The sequence below is a fragment of the Andrographis paniculata genome, unplaced genomic scaffold (assembly GCF_009805555.1).
Source record: "Andrographis paniculata isolate CXL003 unplaced genomic scaffold, ASM980555v1 Contig36END, whole genome shotgun sequence".
Lineage (NCBI taxonomy): Eukaryota > Viridiplantae > Streptophyta > Magnoliopsida > Lamiales > Acanthaceae > Andrographis > Andrographis paniculata.
The window spans coordinates 2,229,608-2,256,362 of NW_026137569.1; the positions used below are offsets into that span (position 1 = coordinate 2,229,608).

The following is a 26,755-nucleotide window of genomic DNA, read 5'->3' on the forward strand; positions in this document are numbered from 1 at the left end:
ATGTATGAGTCGATGTCAGATCATCCGATTGATTGAGAATGAGTTAGGTCTCTGCTTGGTTGTATATCAAAATTTTCGATATGATCTAAAATCATATTTAATTTTTTTGGTACTATACCAATGTATAATTTGATATCTTTAGCATATACTAAAATAATTTCGGTATTTTAATATTCAGTATATCAATATATATAAATAATTAAATATATTGATACCAAAATTATTATTTTAATTTTTTTTATTTGGGTATGAAATAGTATATATCAATATTGTACCAAAATTTCGATACGATCTCAGTACATACATTTATTATACCAATTTTTTTTAAAAAAAAAAACAATAACCCCTTATTTATTCAAATTCTAGTTCCGTTCCTGTATAAAAGCATTATATTAGATGTTGTCACACATACATAGGCGATCTATCCGTTTTTTTTTTTTTTTTTTATTGAAGTTTGAACCCATGACCTCATGTCACATCTCAACTTCCACATCATCGGACCTTATCTCAGTTCCGAAGTCAATAGGTCACAAATTGCACTAAACCCTCTAAGATAAAATTGAAAACACAACTAGCAAAAGTTAAAAGAGTTTTATCTAAGTGCCCATTGGAACAATATCTGAAATTTATTGTCACACTTTTAATTAAAAAAGATCAATGTACTGCATTTGCAATTGCATATATAAAACCAAGACTAGATAGAGAGCTCACCTGTGGAGATAAGAATGCCATCGCTGTCCGCATACACCCACTCCCCGTCGCGGATCATTGTCCCGGCGATATTGATCGAGCCATGTTTCTCGCCGTGTCCCTTCTTGTTCGACTTCAGTGGGTGCGACGCCAATGCTCTCACCCCGACGTCGCAGGCATTGATCTCGTCTACATCGCGTATGCACCCATTCACGATCACCCCGGCCCACCCGTTGTTCTGAGCCAGCTGGGCCAGGTTCCCGCCGACCAGGGCGCATCTCATGCTCCCCCCACCATCTACCACCAGCACTCGACCCTCGCCTTTCGATTCTAGAAGCCCCCGCACCAGCACATTGTCTTCGAATACTTTCACCGTTGCGATTTGCCCGGAGAATGCGCGACTTTGGCCGTAGATCTTGAACATTGGTGGCAGGACACGGATGTCGCCGCTCGAGAGGAGAGCTGCGTTTGTGTCGCATAGTTCTGCAGTTGCTAAGGAACCCATGAATTGTCTGTCTGTCTGTCTGTCTGTCCGTCACATATCATATAATGGTCGTTACACCCTGTTTTTAGTATAATTTGAACAATGCAACTAACATTTCACATTTCATCGAATTAATCGACTGAAATTTAACCAAGACTACTACTTGTCCTGCCAAACATGATGTTATTGCAGGGGCGAAAACCGGAATTCACACAATGGTTTTACGTTAAACTATGGCCTTCTGCACCGATCAATCTTTCTAGTTATAAAGTTATCCAACAAGAAGCCTCACTTATGACAAATTAAGAGCAGCTATTTTATTCAAAGAAGCATCAATTCCTTAAAGCACAGTTACTTATGATCGAAACAATAATATCTTTCATTTCTATGTTGTTTTACATGAAAAACATTAATCCCTGAGACCTAACCTAAAGTTAAAACTTGCATGAGTTGAAAAATGCAATCTCAGGGCATTTAAGAGTTCTAAATCAACCACTCAAAGCTTCCCAATTAAAACTAACACCTGCTGCAAAACAAGATGGTTTAAGGTAAAAGACAGAATCCATGGCGCACAATACAAATGCCAAGTAAATGCAGATGTTCTATCAAGTTAAATGCCGTAGAAGCCCAACCACGAATGGAATGCCTAATACAACTAACGTAAAGAAGGATTATCCCCAAATCTAGCAAGCTCAAGAGTCAAATTAGGGCAAATCAAAACATAATAAGAATCGGAATTGTGGAAACCTAAGGTGAAATTAAACGCACTCACCGATGAACTCAAAAGGTCTCAAACCGCAGTAAATTAGCAGTGCTCCCCAAATTATAAGCATTCAAATAACCAGCAGAAACAACGGAAATCGAAACCAAAACACTCATGGACTCCAGCCAACCAAAATCAAGCGAATTGAACAATTGAATCGAACAACAATTAAACGCCATACCGGATTATTGACTACAAAGAAAGCGAATAGAAGCACCCAGGGACCGAGGAGGAACCGATGCTCCAAAACAGGCCAATTGCAGCAACTCCGAAGTATATACGAACCACCAACTTCAAGCAGACATCATTCGATTTCGGTCAGACGATCGCCTCATATCTACTCGTAGCTCGTGCCATCACGTCACAATCCCATCGACCATGACGTCTGCCACAACGAATCAACGTGGATCTGTCATCTATGGCCGAAAATGCACAGCCGAAGAGTCTCCATCAACGCGCAAATTGCAGCTTCATTTATTGGCCCAATTTCAAGAAAAATCCTTAATGGGCTTCCGACATGACCTTGGGCCTGAGCCCATTAAATTATATATATATATAGAATACTCCAGTATTATTAATTTATTTCCACTCGTATTTAAGAAAATAAATAAATAAATAATGATGTGACATCATGAATTGTCTGTCACGCACGAAGGAACTATAAGTCACGACATTAATAGATCATTTAATGAGAAATCAAAAAAATTTTATTTATCTTGATTATAATTATAAATTTGAAATTTCCGAGATTAATCAAATGTTAGTTGACTAACATTAGAGGCATCAGACAATAATAATTTTAGGTTGTTATTTCTAATTATTGAGTTGGTTCCCTTTGTCAAAAGCTAAGGAAAAAAACACTGTTTAGTGGGGGCGAGGCGAATTGCGTTTAAATATGTTTTTGAAGTTTTTAGTAAATTCAAAATTCAAAATTCAAAATTAAAAAATAATATTCGCACCGTTCGAATACAATAGTCTTAATTACCATTATTATATGTTCAAAAATAATAATTTTATTTTCATAAATAATCATATCACTATAAAACTATCCCTACTTTTTCACTATTATTACACAATTGTCACTACTTTTTATACTAATATACTCACAAAAGCAAAAAAGTCATTCATCCATACTTTTTACCAACCGCCAATATAATTTTAAATCTCGTGTCCAATACAATAAGACTATACTTTTGGGACGGAAGGGACTAATTGAAATTGTTGATTTAGCAATGTGAAACCAATGTTAAATATTTCTTTTTAACTATTTAATTTATCAAAATTCAATTATGGTTTTACCTTAACAAAAAATAAATATTGTAATAATATTGTTAAAATTGAAAATATTTTAATGATGTGTTTGGTTGTGTCCTGAGTTATTTTAAATTTATTTAAATAAAAATATATATTACTATACTAGATGATTTTAAAGTGTAGAGACAGATTGGTGAAAAAAGGTAATCAATGAAAATCCTTATGTATGAATTAGATGCTTTACCTTAAATTTAGTGCTCCTTTAAATATATACTTTTAGTGTTTATATATAATAAGTGAGTATTTGATAAGATATTTTATAAAAAAAATATATATATTATTAATTCATAATATTTAAATTTTAAAAAATATGTAATTTACAGAGCCTAAATTAAATTGAAAATAATATAAAAAGTTAAATAAATAATGCATGCTTGATGTGAAATGAATGAATGTTGTATAATGTAATATTTCGAATATAATATAGGAGTAGTTTTTTATATAAATAAATATTTTATGTAAAAAATAGAGAAAGAATTTGTTATATAGTGTAAAAATATGTTTTAAAATATTAGCAAACAAAAAGTGTTATTTATTTAATTAAATTTATCTTCGTAACAAAGATGGATTAGCACTCACTTCATTAATTAAAGAATTAGGTCAAGACAGACGCACGCGCGCATGGTCCTAATTAATTCTTCCTAACTCAGAGTCCCCACGTGTGATGGAAAAATCAAATTAATTCAAAAATAGGTACTGTACACGTGTGAACCTAGAAATAAAATCCTCTCTCCATCTTGCAAATGTATGCTCATTTAATCGGACATAAATTTTAATAAAAATGAGTAATAATTGTTATTTTTTCTTTTTATAGTAAAAAGGTACAAAATTATAATAATTTTTTACTTAAAAATAAAATGATAATATTTTTATAACAATTCAAAAGGAAAAGTAAACATATATTTGAATTGCGGAGGAAGTAGTTTTAATAATATTGAAAAGATAATGGCAAAAGAACTACGTTGCCTTTATTTTTTTGAAAATGTGAGAATTGTTTTGAAAATAGAATATTTTTGTAGTTAACTGAGACCCACAATTATTATTTTTTTATAACGAAATTATTGTTTTTATATATAAAAAGATTTTGACATCTTTTGTCATTTGTATTTATATATAAATTAATTGTATATATATAAAAAAAATTATTTATTATTTATATTAAAATTAAGACTATTTTAACATTAATGTTTTTATTACTGCAATAAAGATAAATATTTTTAAATAAAAAACGAAAATAATATATTTCAGAACAAAAAAAGATAATCTCTTCGTTCCATAATTATAGTTTAGTTGTGTTGATTGCGAGCCTTAAGAAATATTGATATTATATTGATAGTTGATAAAATATATGAATAAATTATTATTATTTTATTTTACTCTTGTTAATATATTAATATAAAAAATAGTGACTATTGCTTTGAAACGTATAAAAATAATAACAAAACTTATAAACTTGTAGTGAGACGAATAGTGTATATTTTTATCGAAACAGTATTAATTGAACGTATTTTTATTCAAAATAAAAAGTAAAAATACAAAAAAAAATTAAATTAAATTAAAAGGATAGAAAGAGTGAACACGTGACTAGCACGGCGTATCAATTATGAAACAATTTGCCAAATTCGCCGCTCCATTTCAGCTGCCCGCGCCTTTATTCCGTCCTGACCGATCCAAGTAGATTACACGTGGCGCTCTCACAGAAGTTCTGAGCCCACCCACACGCTTCGCCGCACGTGCGTATGCGGGCCCAGAGTTGGCGGCCAAGTATGTATGAAGTATTCATTCAAAGCATGAAAGCTGTGCCCTAGATACTGACCTTTTTATTTTTATTTTTGTTTTTTCTTGTCAAAATTATTACCCTTTTTTTTTTTGTATTTATTTAAATAAATCTAGTATGGGTCATAATTGGCTGTGTAGTAATCGAGTTTGTATATTCACGTGTGGTACGTAATTTTATTCATTTATTTTTCTAATATAAAAATTGGCCGTGATAAGTGGGAAGCCATCTAGGGTGCCAACTTTTATACATATTGCATTTTTATTTAAAACTTTTTCGAGAAAATAACAGTAGATTGAGAAGGTATTTTAAATTTTAATATTTTTCGAAATAAATATGTGAATAGAAATAAACAGAGCCAAGTATTTCAATAATAAATTCCAGCAATATTCTTTATTTATGAAAAATATTCAATGTAGCAATAATGAATTGAATTTGTAGTAACAAAAATCTGCAGTCATAATTTTTGTTTAAAAAACAAAACATAATAATGATAATGAACTACTTACGTACTTTTTAACCCAATGGGGACATTAATTCATTAAAGTTGACAGAATTTTTTCACAAAGTCATGATTGTATTAAAATTGAATTAATGATAAATAGTGGGGATGGAATGGAATTTGTCAAATAATGGAGCATTTTAAGGAAGATGGTGCACCAAAAGATAAAAAGACTGTGGCTCCCATCAATGTGTATTTTATTATTATGAATTATTATTATTTTGAATTTATATATTTTGTTTAAACATATGTATATATATATATTATATTTATGATATAATTAATCAAAAAATATGTCAAAAAAATTATTAGGTGATCACACCGTTAAATTGTTTTGGACTGATGTATCACATATTATATAAAATGTACTTGATCAACAACTTATGTTGTCGATGAAATCAAAATCCAATTCGAAAACTAAAGTCAAAATCGAAGCTATTATACCTATCAAAGATGCAGAGAAGTTACAATATCCATTTTGTTGAGATAAGAAGTTGGATTATATCCTAAAATTTAAGGATATGATTTAGATATGATTTTGATATTATTGACGCTATAAAATTTATGGCTCGACAACGTTCCATATGTAGATCATTTTGATCGAACTGGATAACCAATTTTCTTTTGTTTTTCTCCTGTCCTTGTTTGTTGTTTTTTTGATTTCCTAGAATTTTCTCATAACACATCTCATATATATATATAAATATATATATTTCAACATTTTCTTAAGGATGCAAAAGTGGAGGTGGAGCTAGAAATTGAAACAATAGATGACAAAAATAATATTTTATGAGAAGAAATATATATTTAATGTGATATATATTGAAAAATATTTCGATTGTCTCAATTTAAAGTACTATTTTTACCATTTTCGTCTGTCCAATTTCAAAGTACCTTTTTATAATTTTCTTTTTAAAAAAAATAATCGTACACTAATATTAAAATACCCTTATCTTTTACTTAAATCACAAATGTACCATTACATGTACAATTACTCAATACAAAAAGTCAAATGCTAACAATTGTCAAAATTTCTTACACACTTTCATTAACCAATATAATATTATTATTTTTTAATATAGTACAAAACTCCTAAGAATCTCTTTCGAAAGTAATGGAGGGAGTATAATATTAATAAATAGTTTTAAAATATTTCAAAGTATATATATACAAATAAAATCATATAGTATTTATTTTTATAAGATAAAAATTGCAATTATTATTTTTCAAGTGTGCATTGTCCTCCAAACTATATAAACCGAATAAAAATACATTAGGGGTGTGTTTTCTTATCACAATTTTATCAAAAATTTTCAATAATAATAAAAAAAATTGTCCAAAAAAAATTTTAAAATAAAAAAATAATTTAATATTCAAAACATAATATGAACCCTATGGATATAGTATTATAATGTATTTGAATATGTATGAACATAATATACAAAATACAAGAGTCCAAAAACCCGCACTATTTAATTGCGAGGATTCCGCTGTCTTATTACACAGTAGAAACAAATCTTATATTTATCATTTAATCTCATTTGTCCCTACCATTTGATAAATCCATCTCAACTGCACCTTACACTATACATATACACTCATTTTCTCCATTTTAATTTTTTTTTTTTTTAAAAAAAATTAAATTTATTTTTCTTTCTTTGCCCTTTTTTCTTTCAATGAATTAATTAATAAAAATAATTTGGGATGATGGGAATCTAATGGAAAGAGGAAGGTCTCCCCCTACGTAAGCCAGAATATGATTCACTCTTCTGTCCTGCAATTTGGACAAAGCGTGTCCCAAATAATAATAATAATAATAATAATAAACTAAAAATACATTTATCTAAATAAATCAATAATAATAATAGTACTATTATTATTATTATTATTATTTTATGGGAAGGTGAAGCCTAAGGTCCCGCGCCCCGTGCCTAATGTCACGTTTTGGACATATTATATGTATAGTGAGTATATCAATATAATCATCCACTGTCCAAGAAATGTTTATTCATACTAAGCAATATTATAATTTAATTAAATAAACAAATAATTTCGTCCCAGAAATCTATGGAATTGCCCCCTCAAAAAGTTGCTTGTTTTTAGTTTATATATATCTTAGTGGCAGACTCGAGAATTTATATATATATATATAATAAAATATTTATTGTTCCAACATGGAGTTTGAATTTTTTTGCAGATCTCGTGTCACACTGGAGATTGGATCATCCTCTGTTGTTTATATATATATATATATATATATATCTTTTTAATTAAAAATAATTAAATAATAGTAGTATCAGGGTTCTTGATCTTTGCAAAAATATTATTAGATATAAATTTTGAAATTGAAATTAGTAATTAATGGGAGCTAGCGTGATCCATTTCGAATCTTGTCCGAAGATCTTGAAGTGACATGGAAGGCAAGCTGCCCCCATTGACTCTCTTGCATTGTGTTAGGGATATATATATATATATATATATGATTTTATTTTCTAAGTTTCTTTACTTTCAAGTTTGATTTTTTTTGAATATTTATCATTTTTGTACATGTGGGTTTTCTAAAATTCTTTATTTGGGTTTATTTATTTTGAAAATAATGAAATGTCATATGTAAAACGAGATTCAATTCTTGAGTTATAATATAAGTGACAGTCACTATACATGATTTATATTAACACAAAACAATAATCACAAATTATTTTAAAATAATAAACACATATTGGAGAACAAAAGAAAAAATAAAATAAAAATAGCATGCATTAAATGTGATCCAATCAATATACCACTAAAGAAACAATCTACTAATCTATCCTCCCTTCCTAAAACACACAATTTTGGTCAAATGCAAAAACTAATCAAGAATTTAAAAAATGGATCTAAATCCCATAAATCTTAAACAAACAACAACTCAAGAAAATCAAACACCCCATATTTGAAATTATGATGAAATGGAAAGCGACAGATTGGACTTTAGGGAAAGAAAAGAAAAAACAATACAAGTGAAAACTTGCACTCAAAATACTCTTTCCTAACCCCAAAATCCCAGCAAATTCATTAATTAATTAATACATACAGACAGCTAATTGTAACTATTTCCATCCCATTTTATTTTTTTTTCCTTACTTTTGCAAGAAAATAAAAAAAGAAAATCAACAACTAACATAATAGCGTTGAAAATATCCTCAAGAAGGAAAACAATCACTTTGATCCATCACGTAAAGGAAAGGCGTCGATGCCCCGTAACCCCCGTAAAGAAAAGAAAGGAAAAAGTGGCCCCTAACCCTAGTGAAGGGCGGGGAGGTAGGGGTGGGGTGGGGTGGGGGAATCAAATCCCAAGTTTGACTGGACCCCTCGCACCCCCAATTTTGTGCTCATTGTCATTAAAGATTGTTTTTTTTTTGGGGGGTTCATCTTTTTAGCTTTTCTTTAATCGATTTCTGGTGCACACAACACAATACAGTCTTGTCTGCAAAGTGGGTCTGGTCTGGGTTTTCGTTTTCGTTCTTGTTTTTTGGGTTTTCTTTGAGATTGAGTCACCTGAGAATGAGTAGGGTTTTGCTGGAATTGGGGGAATTGAATTTTAATGGTGTGGGATTTTGTGATTGAGGAGGGTCTGGATATATATCTCTATATCTCTCTCTCTAGATATATATATAGATGTGAATATATATATATAATATATTGGAGGGCATCACAAATTGTCTGTGATAGCCGACAATTCTGAACATCGTACCCAAAAGCCAAGAAAGGCTGAAGGCAAAACCTTTTCCTCTTGTACAACTCGACACCTCAGCCTCCGGTGGTGGTGGCGCCGGCGGTGGTTAATTCAGCTCCGATGAGTTTCTGTAGACTTGATAGAAGACAGGAGGGGAGAACAGTACAGTAGTCTTGTACCTACGGAAACAACATAAGACGACACCCACCTGGTTCTTGGTCTGGTCTGCCTCTCTCTCTCTCTCTTTGTCCCTGTCTTGTTTCTTGCTCCTCCACCCTCTACCCTCACCCTCACCGTGGAGTCCTTAAAAGGGTACGATTGTGACTTTTAATTTTATTTTTTGGGATGTTTTTCTTTGTTTGTTGGTGTTTCCAATTTCTTGATTTGCTTTCGGTGAATAGGATTTATGCTGAAGAAATCGGGCCCGAAATCCAGAACAATCTCGATCTTATGCAGTTCGCACAGCAGAAATGATGGACAGTGCACGGTTCGGCGTGTTTAAGGTTGTCCAAAAAACGGCCTTCGTCGCAATGCTTTTGATGGGCATTTGTTTCCCGGACCTCTCTGCTCGAATCAATTCCCCCCAACCTGAAGCCGCCGCTTTGTTAGCCTTCAAACGTTCCTCCATTGATTCCGATCCCGACGGCTTCTTACGCAGCTGGATTCCGTCGTCTTCCTCCCCCTGTTCCTGGGCCGGCGTTTCTTGCTCCGGCGGCAGCGCCGTCGCCAAACTTGATCTGTCAAATGCTGGGCTTTCAGGCAATCTCGACCTCTCCGATCTCATGGCCCTCAAAAGTCTGACCACCGTCCTCCTCGCTGGAAATTCCTTCGCCGGAAACCTATCCTCGACGACCGGCGATTCTTGCAGCTTCCAGCACCTGGATTTGTCCGGCAACAGTTTCTCCCAGCCACTCGCCGCCGGCGCCTTGTCGACCTCTTGCAGCAGACTTGTCCATTTGAATCTCTCCGGCAACGCCCTGCCACGTGTCGATCTCAAAATCGGGGCTTCTCTGTCCCAACTCGACCTGTCGGAAAACAAGATTGCAGATTCGGCTCTGTTGACTTCCCTCCTCTCCAATTGTAACAATTTGAATCTGCTCAACGTCTCCGGCAATAAACTCGCCGGAAAGCTCTCCGGCTCCCTCTCCTCCTGCCGGAGCCTGGCGGTGCTCGACCTCTCCCGGAACGACTTCTCCGGCGCCGTCCCGGCGGCATTCGTATCAAATGCATTGGCGTCTTTGACAGTTCTCGATCTTTCCGGCAATAACTTCACCGGCGATATCCACGATTTCGATTTCGGTGTCTGCCGGAACCTCACCGTGCTTAATCTGTCCGGAAATGAGCTTTCAGCAACGGCTTTTCCGGCGAGCTTGTCGAATTGCCGGAGACTCGAAACTCTAGACATTAGTCACAATGCGATTCGGTTGTCGATTCCGGGGGAGTTGTTAGGGAGATTGAGTTTGCGGCGGTTGGCATTGGCGCATAACAAGTTTTCCGGCAAGATTCCGGTTGAGTTGGGAGGGATTTGCCGGACGGTCGAGGAATTGGATCTTTCCGACAATGAATTGGTCGGCGAACTTCCGTCGAACTTCGTCTCTTGTTCGTCGCTCTCGAGTTTACGCCTAGGCGATAATCAGCTCTCGGGGAGTTTCCTCGACACCGTTGTGAGCTCCCTTACGAGACTCGAGTATATCTCCGTCGCGTTCAACAATATAACCGGTCCCGTTCCGCGCTCATTGACGAACTGCACGGAGCTTCGGGTTCTCGACCTTAGCTCGAATGTGATGACCGGGAATGTACCTACGGAATTTTGCACAAAAACGTTGAATTCGAAGCTTGAAAAGCTTCTGTTGGCTAACAATTATCTCTCAGGATCGGTGCCGTCGGAGCTCGGGCTGTGTAGGAACTTGCGGACAATCGATCTCAGCTTCAATGACTTAATTGGTTCAATCCCGCCAGAGATATGGAACCTGCCGGAGCTCTCAGACGTGGTCATGTGGGCGAACAGGCTGACCGGCGACATTCCGGAGGGCATCTGCATCAATGGCGGTAACCTGCAGATGCTGATTCTTAACAATAATCAGATCACTGGGACTCTGCCGAAGTCGATCGTCAATTGCACGAATCTGATATGGGTATCGCTGTCAAGCAATCGGATATCCGGAGGACTCCCGGCAGAGATCGGGAATCTCGTCAACCTCGCGATCCTCCAGCTGGGAAACAATTCGTTGAGCGGACCGATTCCGGCGGGAATAGGCGAGTGTCGAAGCCTGATATGGTTAGATTTGAACAGCAACGAGCTGACGGGTTCGATTCCTCGGGAGCTTGCTGCGTCGACCGGCCATATAGTTCCGGGGCCGGTGTCGGGTAAACAGTTTGCATTTGTGAGGAACGAAGGCGGGACGGAATGCAGAGGTGCCGGTGGACTCGTCGAGTTCGAAGGGATTCGCACTGAAAGGCTGGCGAATTTTCCGATGGTTCACTCGTGCCCATCGACGAGAATCTACACCGGATTAACGGTTTACACCTTTTCCGGCAACGGCAGCATGATCTACCTCGATTTGTCGTACAATCGTTTGTCGGGGGCGATTCCGGATAGCTTAGGATCCATGAATTATGTGCAGGTTCTCAATTTAGGGCACAACGAGATAACCGGCGAGATTCCCGACAGCTTCGGAGGGCTGAGGACGGTCGGGGTGCTCGATTTGTCGCACAACAAGCTTCGTGGGCTCGTCCCGGGGTCATTAGTCGGCCTGTCGTTCCTCAGCGATCTCGATGTTTCGAACAACAATCTGTCGGGATCCATTCCTTCCGGCGGACAGCTGACGACGTTTCCTGCGTCGAGATACGCCAACAATTCCGGGCTCTGCGGTGTCCCGTTGCCGCCGTGTAGCTCGAGAAACATCCACCGCGCGTCGAACTCGTCCAACCACGGCCAGAGGGAAAGTATGGCTTTAGGGATGGTGATCGGGATCGTCGCGTCCGTCGTTTGCATATTCTTGCTTCTTTACGCTCTATACCGTGCGAAACGGATTCAGAAGACGGAAGAGAAGCGCGAGAAGTACATCGAGAGCCTCCCGACCTCCGGCAGCAGCAGCTGGAAGCTGTCGAGCGTTCCCGAGCCGCTCAGCATCAACGTGGCGACGTTCGAGAAGCCGTTGCGGAAGCTGACGTTCGCGCACTTACTCGAAGCGACCAACGGGTTCAGTGCTGATAGTTTGATCGGGTCAGGAGGGTTCGGCGACGTCTACAAAGCGCAGCTTCGGGACGGCAGCGTCGTCGCGATAAAGAAGCTGATCCACGTGACGGGGCAAGGTGACCGGGAATTCATGGCGGAGATGGAGACGATAGGAAAAATCAAGCACCGTAACCTCGTCCCGTTATTGGGTTACTGCCGGATCGGCGACGAACGACTTCTTGTCTACGAGTACATGAAATGGGGAAGCCTCGAGGCTGTGCTGCACGATCGCGAAAAGATCGGCGGCGTTAGGCTCGATTGGGCGGCTCGGAAGAAAATTGCGATCGGATCCGCCCGGGGGCTGGCCTTCCTACACCACAGCTGCATTCCGCACATAATCCACCGCGACATGAAGTCGAGCAACGTACTTCTCGACGAATGCTTCGAGGCGAAGGTCTCGGATTTCGGAATGGCAAGGCTCGTGAACGCGCTCGACACGCATTTGAGCGTGAGCACGCTGGCGGGGACTCCCGGGTACGTCCCGCCGGAGTACTACCAGAGCTTCCGGTGCACGACGAAAGGCGACGTGTACAGCTACGGAGTGGTGCTCCTGGAGCTGATCTCTGGGAAGAGACCGATCGACACGGCAGAGTTTGGCGACGACAATAACCTCGTCGGGTGGGCAAAGCAGCTGCAGAAGGAGAAGCGGAGCCACGAGATATTGGATTCGGAGCTGATTACGAGCCTGTCGGGGGACGCCGAGCTTTACCATTACCTGAAGATCGCGTTCGAATGCCTCGACGACAAACCGTTCCGGCGGCCGACGATGATTCAGGTGATGGCTAAGTTTAAGGAGCTGCAGACGGAGTCGGAGGGCGATATATTGGAAGGGATATTGGTGAAGAATGCTGTGATCGACGAGTCCAATGAAAGGGAGACGTAGATAGATACATATATATATATATCTATATATGTATGTAGATGAGAGATAGACGACGATGGACGATATTTGTGTCTGGTTCTTACACATTTTGGGCATTGCTACTTACTGTAAATAATCTCTATATACTCATTTGGCTGGAATTAAGACACGCGGATTAGGATTTGATGATGATGATGATGATCGATCGTATTTTTTTGGCTGTGTTATAAATTTTTTTTTACCGTTATCCGAAAGTGGGCATTGGTAAACTCCGACCCGACAGACAAACTCATGACCTCACAGTCCCACGTCGAATCTCATACCACCGGGCCATCCTTACGGGACTTCGGCTGTGTTTTATGGTACGTTATTGATGTTCCTACTATTATTTTTATTTTATTAAAATAGTTTTATATTTAAAATATTATTATTGTTAGAATATATTTAAATATTTATTAGATAAAATAGTAAAAGAAACAGTCTCATAAAATTTGCTGAAAAAGTTACTTATGAATTTATAATAATAGTCGCAGCTCGAGATATCATCTGAACTAACAGTTGGTAAAACTAACTTTGGGCCAAAGAGTTTTTTTCAACAAATTTCACAAATCACATACCTAATTATTATTCTAACTATGTAAAAAAGATTTATCTTGAAAATATTAAATTAAATATTAATTTTTTATGTATAATATTTTAATAAAAGTTAATTTTAATTTTTAATATTATATTAATATATATATTTATATCCTATCAAATTAATTATTTCAATAAAAAATGTTATTATTCAAAATGTAAATTTCACAGACAACTACAACCTGTATGTTATTTACTTTTAGATTTGGTATTATACTATCAATTAAAAATTTCATCTTAAAATTATATATTTTCTATAATTAATAGTTTTTCTTACAAATTACTATTTAAAAAAAATAAAACTATGTATAAATTAAAAAAAATTGAATTTTTTTAGAAACATTATTAATTTAAATAATATTCAAATATTTAAGATTTGATTTTTTTTAATTACCATCCAATTTTTATAATTTTCTTTAAAAATAAGTAATTGTATTTTAAAATATATTGGTATACACCTATTACTCCGTCTTCCCTTTTATTTAATTTGTCTAAATATAATTATCCACTCTAATTATAGTTTAAAAGTCCTAATTTATATATATATATATATATATTTTATTTTAATTAAATTATAATTATTTTTACTAATATAATTTTTTTTAATTATTTATTAATTATATAATTTTTAAAGTAGACAAACGTATTTATAAGAAGGGTGTGTTTGTTTGGAAGTTTGAATTTTGAGTTGAGATTTGAATAGTAAAAATTTTAAATTTGAATAGTTGTATAATGTGATATAAATAGGAGTTGATGTGATGTTTTGAATGTAAAATTAATTTTTAGTATAATATAAAAAATAAAAAATAGGTGTTTGATTTGATATTTTTGGGGAAAAAATTGGATGAACAGTGTAAATCCAATCCAATCCCCCAAACAAACACACTCAAATATATAACCAAAATAAAATCCATTATAGTAACATTTGTTTATGTGTGTTTGTTTGGGAAATTGGATTTTATTTTCACTATTCATCTTATTTTTTTCTCCAAAAACATCAAATCAAACGCCTAATTTTTATTTTTTATATTATAGTAAAAATCAATTTTACATTCAAAACATCACATCAACACCTATTTATATCATATCATACAACTATTCAAATTCAAAATTTTTACTATTCAAATCCCAATTCAAAATCCAAACCCTAAAACAAACACACCCTTAATGTTCAAATTCGAGTTTAAAATTTTGAGAATATTACATTTTAAATTAAAAAAATTTTAATATGATATTTTAAATAATAATATATATGTTTTTTAAATATCTATTGGTTTATCTACAATCTTTCATGTGTAATTAATCATTTGTTTGTTGCTAAAAATTAATTAATAAATATATATATTTTTTTTATAAAAAAAAAGTTGATCTAACAGCGGGTCGGTCAGCAGTAGCCACGCAAGGCATGCGTTTCCCTCAAAGCAATCGATACAATCTGCTCTCTCACCTGCACAAAACGACGGAAGGAAGAAGAAGAACGAGAACAAGCAGGAGGAAAGTCGGAACTTAAAAGTGACACAAATCCGTTCTTATTTCTTGAAAATTACGAGGACGGGTTTTCTGTGTAATCAGACTTCAATTGATTTCGGAACTTGTCTGGATTAGCGTAATAAAACCACAGATTACTGTCGTTATCTTGGCTGGGCAATGAATTCGCTCCTGCTTTTGAGTAGCTTGTGTGGAAGGACGATTCGAGCATGTTGCAATTGAATTGACGATGACAGATAAGAGAACTGGATCTGAAAACCTGAAACCCTAAAATTCAGGTCTCAGCTACAGCCCTAATTCGATGAGGTAAACCCCCGCTGCTGAGCTGAATATCAATTTTTTTTTTTTTTTTTTTTCTAGTGAACGAGTCGCCAGATCTGCTAACTGATTTATCTGAAAGGCCATGCTTTGAAGAACATATATATGAGATTTTGTTATGTGTGGTGTTTTAAGGTTTTTGGTAAGAAATCCTTTATAAGAATTTAGCACGTATGTTGGGAAATTATCTGATTGCATTGTTTTTTCAGAACAGAGGGAAGTGTGTGTTGTGTTTATCATTACTATTGTAGTTTTTGTTATGAAAGTTTATGATTATTGGAGATCTAAATGCAGGCTCATTTTTTGGAGATTCAGCAGGCTGATGCATATGATGATCTGGTGAAATATAGGTAACTTGTTAGTACACTTGTTGGTTGCTAATCCAACTGTTTTTACCCACATCACAGTATAAGTATTCATATATTTGGAGAAAAATGCATACAAAGCACCGAAACGGACCAGGGAACATGTACAGATCAAATTCCATAGGAATTGGAGGAGTGGCTGCCGCCCGAATTTCTCCAGAAAGTTCAGTGAGAGGTCCTCGGATGTACGGTGCTGAGAATAGGGCCTATGGTCGTGATGGTTATGGACGTGCTGGTCGTCCAAAGCACCTTCAGCCACCACAAGAGGTTGATGTTTTCAAGGAAGCTGGTAAGCTGGCTGCTGAGTATTTGGTTTCTAGAGGGGTGCTTCCTCCGAGTGCACTTTCAGGGAAGTGGCCGAGTGAAGCCTTGAAGAACCAGGAGGGCAATTTTCAGGAATTTAGGCAACAGCAAGCGGATAGAATACAAAGTCCTGCAAATGGCCGGGCCTCTGTTCATTCTCGTTTAGGAAATGCTGCTATAGAAGTAGGACTAGGTAGGAGAAAGTACTCTGATGAGTACTCTTTACTGGATTCAAGAAACTCAGGTAGAGTAAGGAGAAGAGCTGGTTTATTTAAAAATTACATGACAGAGACGAACAAAGAATCTGGTCGAAGTGAATCATGGGCGGAGAAGAGCAGGGCTTCCCCTGGGAAAGAAGTTGACAGTGATGCTTCGGTTGGACATAATGGTGATCAGCTTGTAGAAAAGGATGATAATTCTCAGGTGCAGAATTTATCTCCTTGTGAAGTAACCAAAGAAGTTGTGAGTGAAGTTCATACGGCACCTGCTACAGAAAAATGTGGTTTAGTGGAGAATGCAGATGCAAATAACTCTACTTTGAGCAAAGAGAAGGTTCTACTGTCGGGTACAGAAGGAGAATGCCCCAAAAAGCCTGATGATGCTGATAAGTTTAAGGATGCTGCAGAGTCTGTTGATGAAAAAGGAAACAATGATGCTTTGAATCAAAAGGATGAAATGTCTAAGGAGGTCCAGTCTTCTTCAAGGGATGATATTTCAGTTAGGGAGGACCATAATGATTTAGTCAAGCGCTGCAAATTTGTAAATGTTCCCACTAAAACTCGATCTTCATTGATGAACAAGGGATCCAAGGGTGGTCTGGATCCTGTGATCGTAGAAGTGAATGCATCAAAGAAAGAACTTTCAGAAAGCTCTGAGACACGGACCTTGGATAATGATATTGGCAGTTCCAGAGGTAATGCTTCATCTCAAGAAAACCAAGAACTCAAACCAATTCAATCTGATATGGTAAATTCTCTGCCTACAGCTAAAGAACTTGATATTTCCAAAAATCTGAATCCTGGATTGTGCTTGAGGTCTGGATCATCAGTTGAAATTCTTCAATGTAAAGAGGAAGAACCAGAGGAGCAGTTATCTGAACTTCAAAGGTCCAATCCCATGTTTATGGAGAGAGATGGAAAGCGGGCTGTAGATTTTGACTCTGATGATAAGAAGGATTTCAAAAAGTTTAGACAATGGTTTCCTACCCCGGATGCTGAATCTGACGGCTCTCTACTGGTATATAGCTCTACTGAAGAACAGTCATGTGTACAAGATGCAAAAACTTTACAGAGTGCTCATTGCAACCTATCTCCTGATCAGAAAAGTTTGGATAACTCAATGTTTCCAAGAGGGCAAGCTGAGCCAGGTGAATTCATGGAAGAGAAACAGCTGTTTCCGGGTTCATTTAAGACTTGTGATCTGAATCTAGATGGAACTAGTGATGTTACTGAGCAGCGAGATACTGAAACTATGTTTTTATTTCCATCAGTAACTCAAGCAGGAAAAGTAGGATCCTCTGTTGGCATTGATTTATCGATGAGTAATAATTGCTCGCCGAATAAAGATAATAAACACAGTGTTGGGGCCAATGATATTGAAGTTATTGATTTGGATAGTGATTCTGCACAAGAAAACAAGGCTTTCAGTAATCCTGAGAGAAGGTTAGTTTATGTTGAGACCGACACAAATTTCCATTATGTAATGTTTATTTCATACTTATTTTATGCAATTTTTTGTTAATCATCATATAATTCACTTACAGGGGAGATGTGGTATTTGCTGACCTGGATGGATTTTCGAATAATGTACATAATGCAAATGCAATTCCAGATGTTCAGGATGGGTATGGGTTGATGATATCTGAGCTACTTGCAAATGGGAGCCCAACCTGTACTTCTGTTCATACAGACTTGAATTCTTTGAACAATCCTATGGGCCTTTCTAACACTGAGGTACAATAAAAAATTTCGCTGATAGCTTTCCTTATTTTGTGTCTTTATGTATTGAATTGAACAGAAGACTCTTTTCCTCCGATTGACAGAGCTGCATTGTGTACTTGATTAATCGTAAATACAAGTCATTGTTGATACCTCTAATTAGCTCTTGAATTTTGTCGACCTTGAGCACATAATCTGCAAGACATCCTTTTAATGTGTTTATTGCAATTTACTACAGATATTTAATTTTTCTTTTCTCTTTAATTAATACACAATGAAGTACAGAACTCTTTCTCCACTTCCTACATATTTATTCAACCATTCTCCATTGACTGCAGGGTATGCTTGCTGATGATGACTCAATTTACATGTCCCTTGGTGAAATACCAATAAGTATGACTATCCTTAATATTTTGTATTTGCTTTACTTGCCTTCTTTTATTCGAGGAAACTGGTAAAGAAGTTTTTGGCATGCCAATTAAAACAAAATACATGTTTCCCATGTATAATATATGAAAATTAACTGAAGAAGAAAGGTTATAGACTATTACTCTAGGGGGTTAAAATTTTGCTACTTTTTTGAAATTTTCTTGAATTATCTTATACCTATTTGGCAGAGCAGACTCCTTATCCTGATTCTTTCTCCCCCATTCATTTTACAAACATGCAACTAACCCCTAGAAAATGATTTTGATATCTTTAAACTTTAACATGCTGTTGCTACTCTATGCTACTTTTGAACAAGCAAAACTAACAAGTGACTTATGTTTCACTGTCCCTGCATCCTTTTGAGTATTCTTATTTTTAAGAACCTGGTTTCGATTCTCAGTGAAGATTGTATTTCTGAGGTGGATATTCTAAGCGCGAGACAGCAATGTTCACATCCTCAATAAATCACCAAATGTGATCATTATCAATGTTTGTTTTGTGCACAATTTTCACATTGTATATTTTTATTCATTTGTTATAGGTCTTTTGGGGCATTGGGAGCAACCGACACAGGACTATGGGAAGCCATTTTGAGCACATTGTGGAATCATTTCAAGTAATTTCACATCTGGGTAGCTGCGCTGACATGTTTAATAATTTCTTTTGCCTGTTTATTACTGTTCAAAGGCTTGTTTATTTGAGTCGAGTTGCTGTTGCAATCATGATATGCAATGTTAAGCGTAGATCTATCCGCCTGCCATCACACCTTGTTCTATTATTATATTTGAGTAGCCATTTCAGTCGGAGATCGCGTCTTATTACCCGATATTGATCTTCGACTTCAATTAGCATGTTATAGGTAAAAATTGTGGAGCTGAAGCCTGAATGGCTTGCAGAACTCTTAATTTTTAACGGATATATGCAGTTTGATTGCTGAAATTTCTCAAATGCAAGAAACAGGGCAATTCTTGGAGTTGCTTTTAATCCGATCATTTATGGGAATAGGCGGGCTGCTTGGTTGCGGCGATAATACTCGAGTTCGTTTTTAGTAGATTAGATTTGAATACATAATTTTACGGTCACAAGATTACAAAAATATTTTGATTCTATAATTGCTGTAATGTAAAGTATTTTAAATATGGAAGTAACGTTTTGTATGCAATAAGAGCCTTACAATTAACAAATTTTATAATAATTATTCCTTCCGTAGTGGCTATCATTTACTACTTAGCTTTTGGGGCAATAGAAATTCGCTGAATCGGACCGCCAATCAGGGCTCCCGACGGAGAACAGCCATTGGTTCCTGATATTTCTCCGGTGCACCTCAACGCAGACGATTACCGCCCCTCCGCCAACATATCTGAGGGGCAGCGATTACGACGCCGAAGCCAAAGCCATTGTCGGAGTTTGACCAAGTTCTCCGAAAGTCAAACTCACCCCCCAATTCCCAAAATGCCCCCGTCCTCCTCGTCTTCCTCCGCCGCCGCCGGCGCCGCCGCTGCGACGTACACCACGATTCCGATCACCGGAATGGACGCCATCTCCAGATCCGGTCAGAACCTCTCCGCCTGCCTGTCCCGCTGCCGCCCCTGGCCGGAATTCCTCGCCACCACCGCCGCCCTCGATTTCCCCAAATCCGTCGCGGAGGCATCCCTCCGATTCCGGCGGAACGCCGGCTACTTCTCGGTGAATTACTCGATAATCATCACGGCGTGCGCGGCGGCGGCCCTCCTGAGCTCGCCGGCGGCGCTGGTCCTGATCGGGCTGGTGTTCTTCCTCTGGCTGATCTTCTATTTTTTCCGGGAAGATCCGCTCCTGATCTGGGGCCGCCACGTCAGCGATTGGGCGGTGATCGGCGGCCTAGTTGCGGTCACCGCCGGCGCCCTCTGGATCACCGGCCCATTGAACAGCCTCTCCGCTGGCGTGGCCGCCGGGTTTCTGATCTCCGTCCTCCACGCCGTCTTGAGAAATCCCGACGGCCTTTTCCTCGACGAGAACGACGCCGTTTCCAATGGCTTGATTGTGACCGCTCCGCCCTCTCGCGGCGGCGCACCGCCCTTCAATCCGCCGTTGTAACCAGCACATGATGAATCATCATCTCTTCATTTCATTTTTTCGAATTTGAATTTGAATTTGCATTTGAACTTTGAACTTTGTCTCATTGGGCCATGAATTGAATTCTTGCAGCTAGCAATTGTATGGTTGTGATTTCGTTACGAACAATATTAGTTAGTCATGTCCGATTTTGAATTCTTGATGATGGATCTGATCAATTCTGATGAGTGCTTTTTCTCTTTTCTTTTTCTTTTTTTTTTGGGTCTGCAAATTCTGAGACCTGACAGCAAACGACCATATCAATTATGAGGTTTAAGGAATATTTTGAGATCACGTTGTTGTTGTCAAATTTTAATTTTTAAATAATGTTGACACAATATCACAATGATCCAACTGCTTTATTTGAGACACATTTTATTAGTAATGGTATTTGAAAGAAATGACAGTAACATTGAAGAAGCATTGAAATAACATTACACCAAAGGGTATCTTCTTTTGGGGAAGATGAAGGGATGAAAGGCTGAGGAAAACATTTATTAACACCTCGTACCAATATAATTTTCTTTAGATAATACCAATCTATTTAAATTTACACACCAATTTTATTTATTTTTATTCCTAAAAAAATATTATTATTAATTTCACATCACTAATTATTAATTATTATGCCACCTTTTGAAACCAATAAAAAATTTAAGAGGAATAAAATAGTATCTTTTTCCCTTTACTATATAAAAATGTATGTTTTTTTACTGCTATATCAAATATCAAATCTTTAAACCGTTGTAGGGTTTCTTTCCTTCTGATTCCATTCCCAAATCGAGTTGGACTTCCATTAATGGATCCTGATCCTCAGGTACGCCTATCAATTCCTTCTCCAGTTGTTCCCCGCCCAGTTTATTTCATTTTTATCCGCATATTTTGTTTCCAAGGAACTGAAATTAATCCCGAGTTGATTCCTCGGAATTCAGTTCTTCTCGCTAGTATATTTCGATTTGAGAATTTTCCATGAGCTGGAACCATAGGTTTTTGTTCTCGATTTTGACCTAAGATTTTCTGACGTTGGGGATCCTAAGTATTTTGCCCACCATATGAATTTTGAAGCCGAATTTCCGGCGCATGAGTTGGTTACAAAAGAATTCTGTTCCGTAATGATCGAGGAATCGCGGTGATTCTCTAGTCTGGAATAATTGGGCAAAATATCGAAAGCAATGAACAGTTTTCTGAGGTTATGGAAACTGAACCGCAATTTGGAGAAGGATCCAGAGATGGTATATAGACTGAGAAAGAAAAACACGCGATTCTGTCTCTCTAATAGATGTTAATGGTAGAAGTTTCAATTACCTTGATCTGCTTGATGATTCGTGGTTCAATTCGCCTCCATCATTCGTCGGAGATTGGAGTAGCAGCAAGCCTTCGACGGTAGCCGGCGAAGAAGGAGAAAAGGTCAGATTCAAACCACTGAGAAGGCTAGAGCAGAGCAGGTCGGAATCGAGACGAAAAACTCTCATTCCATCATGAAATCTAACTTGCAATGTTGCAACATGGTATTTTTTGCAGAGATCTTATAATGGAGTACTGAATGAAAGCCTAAAGGACTACGAAGAGAATTGCAGAGCCAGCAATGGAGAGGGAGATTACAAATGCTTGTCCTTGGAAGATTTTGTCGCCAGCTCATCATCACAGGTGAAAGATGAAAGAGATCGAGATGTTCTAGCTGAATCCATCTTTGAACTCCATTCGGCGCAAGAAGAATTAGAAAATGGTTGGTTCATGATTCGATTGCGAAACCATTTATCGTATAATCAATCTTGTGGGAATGATTATTGACTGTTGTTGATCTAATCTATGCAGAGCTGTTGAAGTTTAAGGATATCAGCAAAGATACATACGTGAACACAGAATTCGTCGATGCTATAGAAGAACGAAACATAAATGTAGAAACAGAGCTCGAGGGCCATTATAAACAAAAAATCGAGGCTGAGGTGGAGAATATGGTAATAACAAGAACGATTCAGCAGCTGAGGATGGCGACTGTGAAAGGGATTACAGTTCTGAAAGAACACAAGGCTTTTGCTTCGGAGCAGATGCAGATGGTCGATACACTTAAGGACGCCGAAAAAAGTGCGGCGGTGCTTGAAAACGTGGCGAAGAAATTGGAAAGCGCTTGCCAAGACATTGCTTTTGCGGATGAAACGATGGAATTGCGGGCTAGCGTTTGTAAGTATGGATTTTGGTTCGTCGTGCAGGTTGTGTCGTTGGCAGTCGTTGTTGTGGCCGTGTTCGTAGCCGGATCGTCGGGAAATCGGATGGAGCCTGCTCCGACTTAGCTGTAGGATTAGGACAATTGATGTTGGGGGTTGTTTGTTCCTCGTTTTGGATATAGAAGTTTGTGTAGAGATCGAATGGTTGCTTCTGTGTAAGATAATTCTGTGTTTGTTTGTATGTTTTAGATGACCCTGCAGTCATGTCATTTCTGTATGTATAATTTGAATTTAGATTTGGGATTGTTTTTTTCTTAAGCTTTGGTTATATATTTTTGTTTCGAAAAATACTCCATAAATGTTACTGGGCCCGAAATTCTTGGATCAAGAAGTTCTGGATTCATGAACGAACGAAGCCCAAAATAACAAGGACAGATCAAGGCCCAATCTTTTATTTGAATTCATTTGCATTGACTTATTATCTTTCTCTTTACTTTTTCTGAAATATATATATATACATACTATCATAAAATAATATATATACACATTCAAAGTACTTACTAAATCTTTTTTCTAGTAAACGAAATATACAATAATATTAAAATACTCTTTAATTTTTATTCATATTATAAATATATTATTACATATTTTCACTACCAAATACTATTATTTTTAAATTTACTAAAAAAAAAAAAAAGAAAACTTCAAAAGCTTCTTTTGAAATGAAACAAATAATACCACAATAAAAGGTCAAATATGTTTATACAAATATAAAGAGGTTAATATAATTACACTTTAATCAAGAGAATGCTAAAAAATAACATTATCTCTTTCCACAAAGTTTGTGTTAATTTACGTTGAACATGAGTTAAAATAAAAAATAAAAAAATAAAAAAAAATACTAGATAAATTATGTAACGTAGGTAGTGATAACATATTTATAATTAAGTATAATATTGAAAAATATATAAATTAAAAAAAAATAAATAAAAGTTATACGAAGATAATAAAATTGATATGTTTTGACTAAAAGTCCAATTTAGGTGATTGTCTTTTTGTTATAAATTGACAAATTTGCCCTTAATTGTATGGTAGAGATTAAAAGTAATAAATGAATGAAGGATAAAAATGTAAAATTTGTATTAAAAAAAAAAAAAAATAGGACAATAGTTGTTGGTCCCGAATAAAAAAGACTGAGAGACTATTATTTATAATTTAAGCTATATCTCAAATATTATATGAGCAAATTAGCAATGCATGTTTGGAATCCATATATACACGCGTGCGCAACCATGCATGCTAAATTGTAATTAAATAAAACTATATGTTTCATATGAAGGAATTTTTTAAAATCCATATACTAAATATAACAATTTTTTATCAAGAAAATTAAACCGATAAAAATAAGTTTGAAATTCAAATAAACAAAAACCCTAAATCTCTCAACAACCTAATTAAGATAAGACTTAACATGTAAATATTTCTACCATAATCTATAATTCCAAAACCATGCCTCTAATATATATATGTTAATAGTCAATTATTTGAATTATATTTAAAATCTACCAAACACAAAATCATCAACTAAAGTAAAGAAGCTTGTGATTATGCATATAGTTCAAAACATAATATATGAACAAGCAAGAAATTCAAGAAGCAACTAAAACATGCATAATCACGTCCAAAGGAAAGAGCAAAATTAATACTAAGCAAATCTAGTCAAGAACAAAAGGCAAATAACAAGAAATTAAATCGAAAAAAAGCACCTTAAGTCAACAAAAAGTTGAGTTAATTCTTCAAGCACCAGCTGTAGAAGCTTCATCTTCATCTTCATCTTCATCGTCATCTTCATCGTCATCTTCATCTTCATCTTCATCTTCTGTGGGGATCTCATTCAAATCGAAGTCCAGCATTCTTCCAACATTCTCCTCTTTGATTTCTTCCACATTGGAATAATTATTATTAACTCTCCCATTTTCGTCCATGGAATTGTACAACAATGAGCTATTCCCACCCAACCTGTCACGAGATTCATGGCTGCCCTGGAAGAAATCATTATTACCATTTTCAATTACCAATTTCTCAACATTCTCACTCCTCCTGTTCATCTTCATCTTCTGCATTGTCGCCATTAAAGGCCTGCTTTCATCTCGACTACAGCTCGCAAGACCTTTCCCCTTCCTGTAACTGAACCTCTCCTCAAAAGCTCCATCAATGGCGAAGAGCTTTTTCGTACCCGACAATCTCAGCAGCAGGTCGACGGCGCGCAGATCGTCCTCGTCGGGAGGGATGGCCTTACGGCCTCTCCTGGCCTTCACATTCCAGCTCAGTAAGGCTGTCGAATCAATTTTCTCGCCGGAGACTGAAGTCCGGCGAGTCTCGTCCTTCAGCTCCTCCGGCGGCGGATCGCCGTCGACTAGTGAAGACGAAGAAGACGAACTGCAATTCGCCGTCGATGGGGGGTTTATACCCCTCCAATGCCTATTCGGATGCAATCTCATGTGCCCCGACAAAGACTTCACCGATGGAAAGATCTTCCCGCATACCTGACAGACCTGCCTCTCCTCCGCCGGAAAACCGCCGGAATTAATGGCGGATTTGTTCTTGAATTTGATCGATCGGCTCTGATTGCTGATTAACGGATCCGGCCGTCGTCCGTGAACCCTCCGGTGACCTCCTAAAGCTTTACCTGACTTAAAAGCCTTAAAACAAATATCACAAAGCTTTTGTTTCTTCACCTTCACCTCCATTTCCATCTCCATTGCTTCTGATTGTTCTTTCTCTACGTCAATTTCCATTTTTGCCCTCAGCTCATCTCCCCCGCCAGAACCACCATCAATCACCATCATCGATTCGCAAAAAGTTTCACTAAATCATAAAGAGAACGAAGCATCATTTAAAAACCAAACAAATCACTGCTCAATTAAACAAACACAACACAATCACAATCGGAATTCATAGATTCCCAAAAGTAAGAAACCCTAATTTCATCGTAACATAAATTGCACTGACCTGAGCCGAAAACTGCAAGTTCTCAAAATCTACTGCTTGAATTTGGGAGAACATACGAATACGAACCCTTTCCTAATCTTAAACGAAAACGCCATCACCATCATCAATCCCTCCATAAAATTTCTGATGCACAAATTGGGGTCAGTATTAACGCTATCCACGATCAGTTCCGCCGTTAAAATCAAGCTCCGATCCTCCACCACCGTGAATTCAAAATCAAGCAGAAATCAACCACCGGAAAATCAGCGATGAAAACACGCGACAAGGAACAAAAACCAAAACAAAAACGATCGAGATGAGATGAGATGAGGTGAGATGAGATTGACGAAGAAAATCAAAGAGTCAGTTCATAACTGCTACTGAAAAATTGACTCTCTCCCTTCTCTTCTTCCCGTTTTTTTCGCCTGTAAACATATAACCATATATCCTTCGTTTTCTCTTTATTTTAATGCTTTCTTCTTCTTCTGTAAATATTTTTCTAAAAATTTGTTTAATTTTATAATTTTTTATAAAAATATATATTATTTATTTAACATTAAACGTACACCAAAAAAATCTCTAACCAAACACACCAAAGTAATAATTTCATTATTAATTTTCATCATAATTAATATTTCCTATTAATATTATTATTATTTTTTTTTTTGGAGTTTTTGTACCATT

At 36.6% G+C, this 26,755-nt stretch overlaps 6 protein-coding genes across 9 annotated transcripts; 4 read left to right on the plus strand and 2 right to left on the minus strand.

The window, feature by feature from the left end:
- Positions 1-572: 572 nt before the first annotated feature.
- Positions 573-2,325, minus strand: LOC127249971 (putative 4-hydroxy-4-methyl-2-oxoglutarate aldolase 3). Of its 4 annotated transcripts, none has more exons than XM_051273095.1 (2): positions 2,119-2,325; positions 573-1,253 (listed from the first exon to the last, which is right to left on the minus strand). In XM_051273095.1, the coding sequence occupies exon 2, from the start codon at positions 1,193-1,195 to the stop codon at positions 695-697; it is 501 nt and encodes a 166-aa protein (XP_051129052.1). In that variant the 5' UTR covers positions 1,196-1,253; positions 2,119-2,325; the 3' UTR covers positions 573-694. The 4 variants fall into 4 exon arrangements, with proteins under 4 accessions (XP_051129052.1, XP_051129051.1, XP_051129050.1 ...); XM_051273094.1 differs by having other exon boundaries at positions 573-1,214; positions 2,119-2,324; XM_051273093.1 differs by having other exon boundaries at positions 573-1,218; positions 2,119-2,321.
- A 6,591-nt stretch (positions 2,326-8,916) lies between these two features.
- Positions 8,917-13,556, plus strand: LOC127249757 (receptor-like protein kinase BRI1-like 3). Its single transcript, XM_051272730.1, has 2 exons — positions 8,917-9,557; positions 9,647-13,556. Exon 2 carries the CDS (start codon positions 9,716-9,718, stop codon positions 13,364-13,366), a length of 3,651 nt encoding a protein of 1,216 aa, XP_051128687.1. The 5' UTR covers positions 8,917-9,557; positions 9,647-9,715; the 3' UTR covers positions 13,367-13,556.
- A 1,808-nt stretch (positions 13,557-15,364) lies between these two features.
- LOC127249655 (uncharacterized protein At4g26450-like) lies at positions 15,365-19,794 on the plus strand. Its single transcript, XM_051272577.1, has 5 exons — positions 15,365-15,775; positions 16,082-18,116; positions 18,218-18,407; positions 18,731-18,785; positions 19,363-19,794. The coding sequence occupies exons 2-5, from the start codon at positions 16,222-16,224 to the stop codon at positions 19,413-19,415; spliced, it is 2,193 nt and encodes a 730-aa protein (XP_051128534.1). The 5' UTR covers positions 15,365-15,775; positions 16,082-16,221; the 3' UTR covers positions 19,416-19,794.
- Positions 19,795-20,079: 285 nt separating this feature from the next.
- Positions 20,080-21,177, plus strand: LOC127249656 (PRA1 family protein G2). Its single transcript, XM_051272578.1, has one exon. The coding sequence runs from the start codon at positions 20,274-20,276 to the stop codon at positions 20,895-20,897; it is 624 nt and encodes a 207-aa protein (XP_051128535.1). The 5' UTR covers positions 20,080-20,273; the 3' UTR covers positions 20,898-21,177.
- A 537-nt stretch (positions 21,178-21,714) lies between these two features.
- Positions 21,715-23,374, plus strand: LOC127249702 (uncharacterized). Its single transcript, XM_051272633.1, has 5 exons — positions 21,715-21,732; positions 21,902-22,044; positions 22,166-22,322; positions 22,437-22,641; positions 22,731-23,374. The coding sequence occupies exons 1-5, from the start codon at positions 21,715-21,717 to the stop codon at positions 23,204-23,206; spliced, it is 999 nt and encodes a 332-aa protein (XP_051128590.1). The 3' UTR covers positions 23,207-23,374.
- A 1,291-nt stretch (positions 23,375-24,665) lies between these two features.
- LOC127249863 (uncharacterized) lies at positions 24,666-26,548 on the minus strand. The gene is made up of 2 exons (XM_051272907.1): positions 26,093-26,548; positions 24,666-25,948 (listed from the first exon to the last, which is right to left on the minus strand). The coding sequence occupies exon 2, from the start codon at positions 25,927-25,929 to the stop codon at positions 24,877-24,879; it is 1,053 nt and encodes a 350-aa protein (XP_051128864.1). The 5' UTR covers positions 25,930-25,948; positions 26,093-26,548; the 3' UTR covers positions 24,666-24,876.
- Positions 26,549-26,755: the final 207 nt, after the last annotated feature.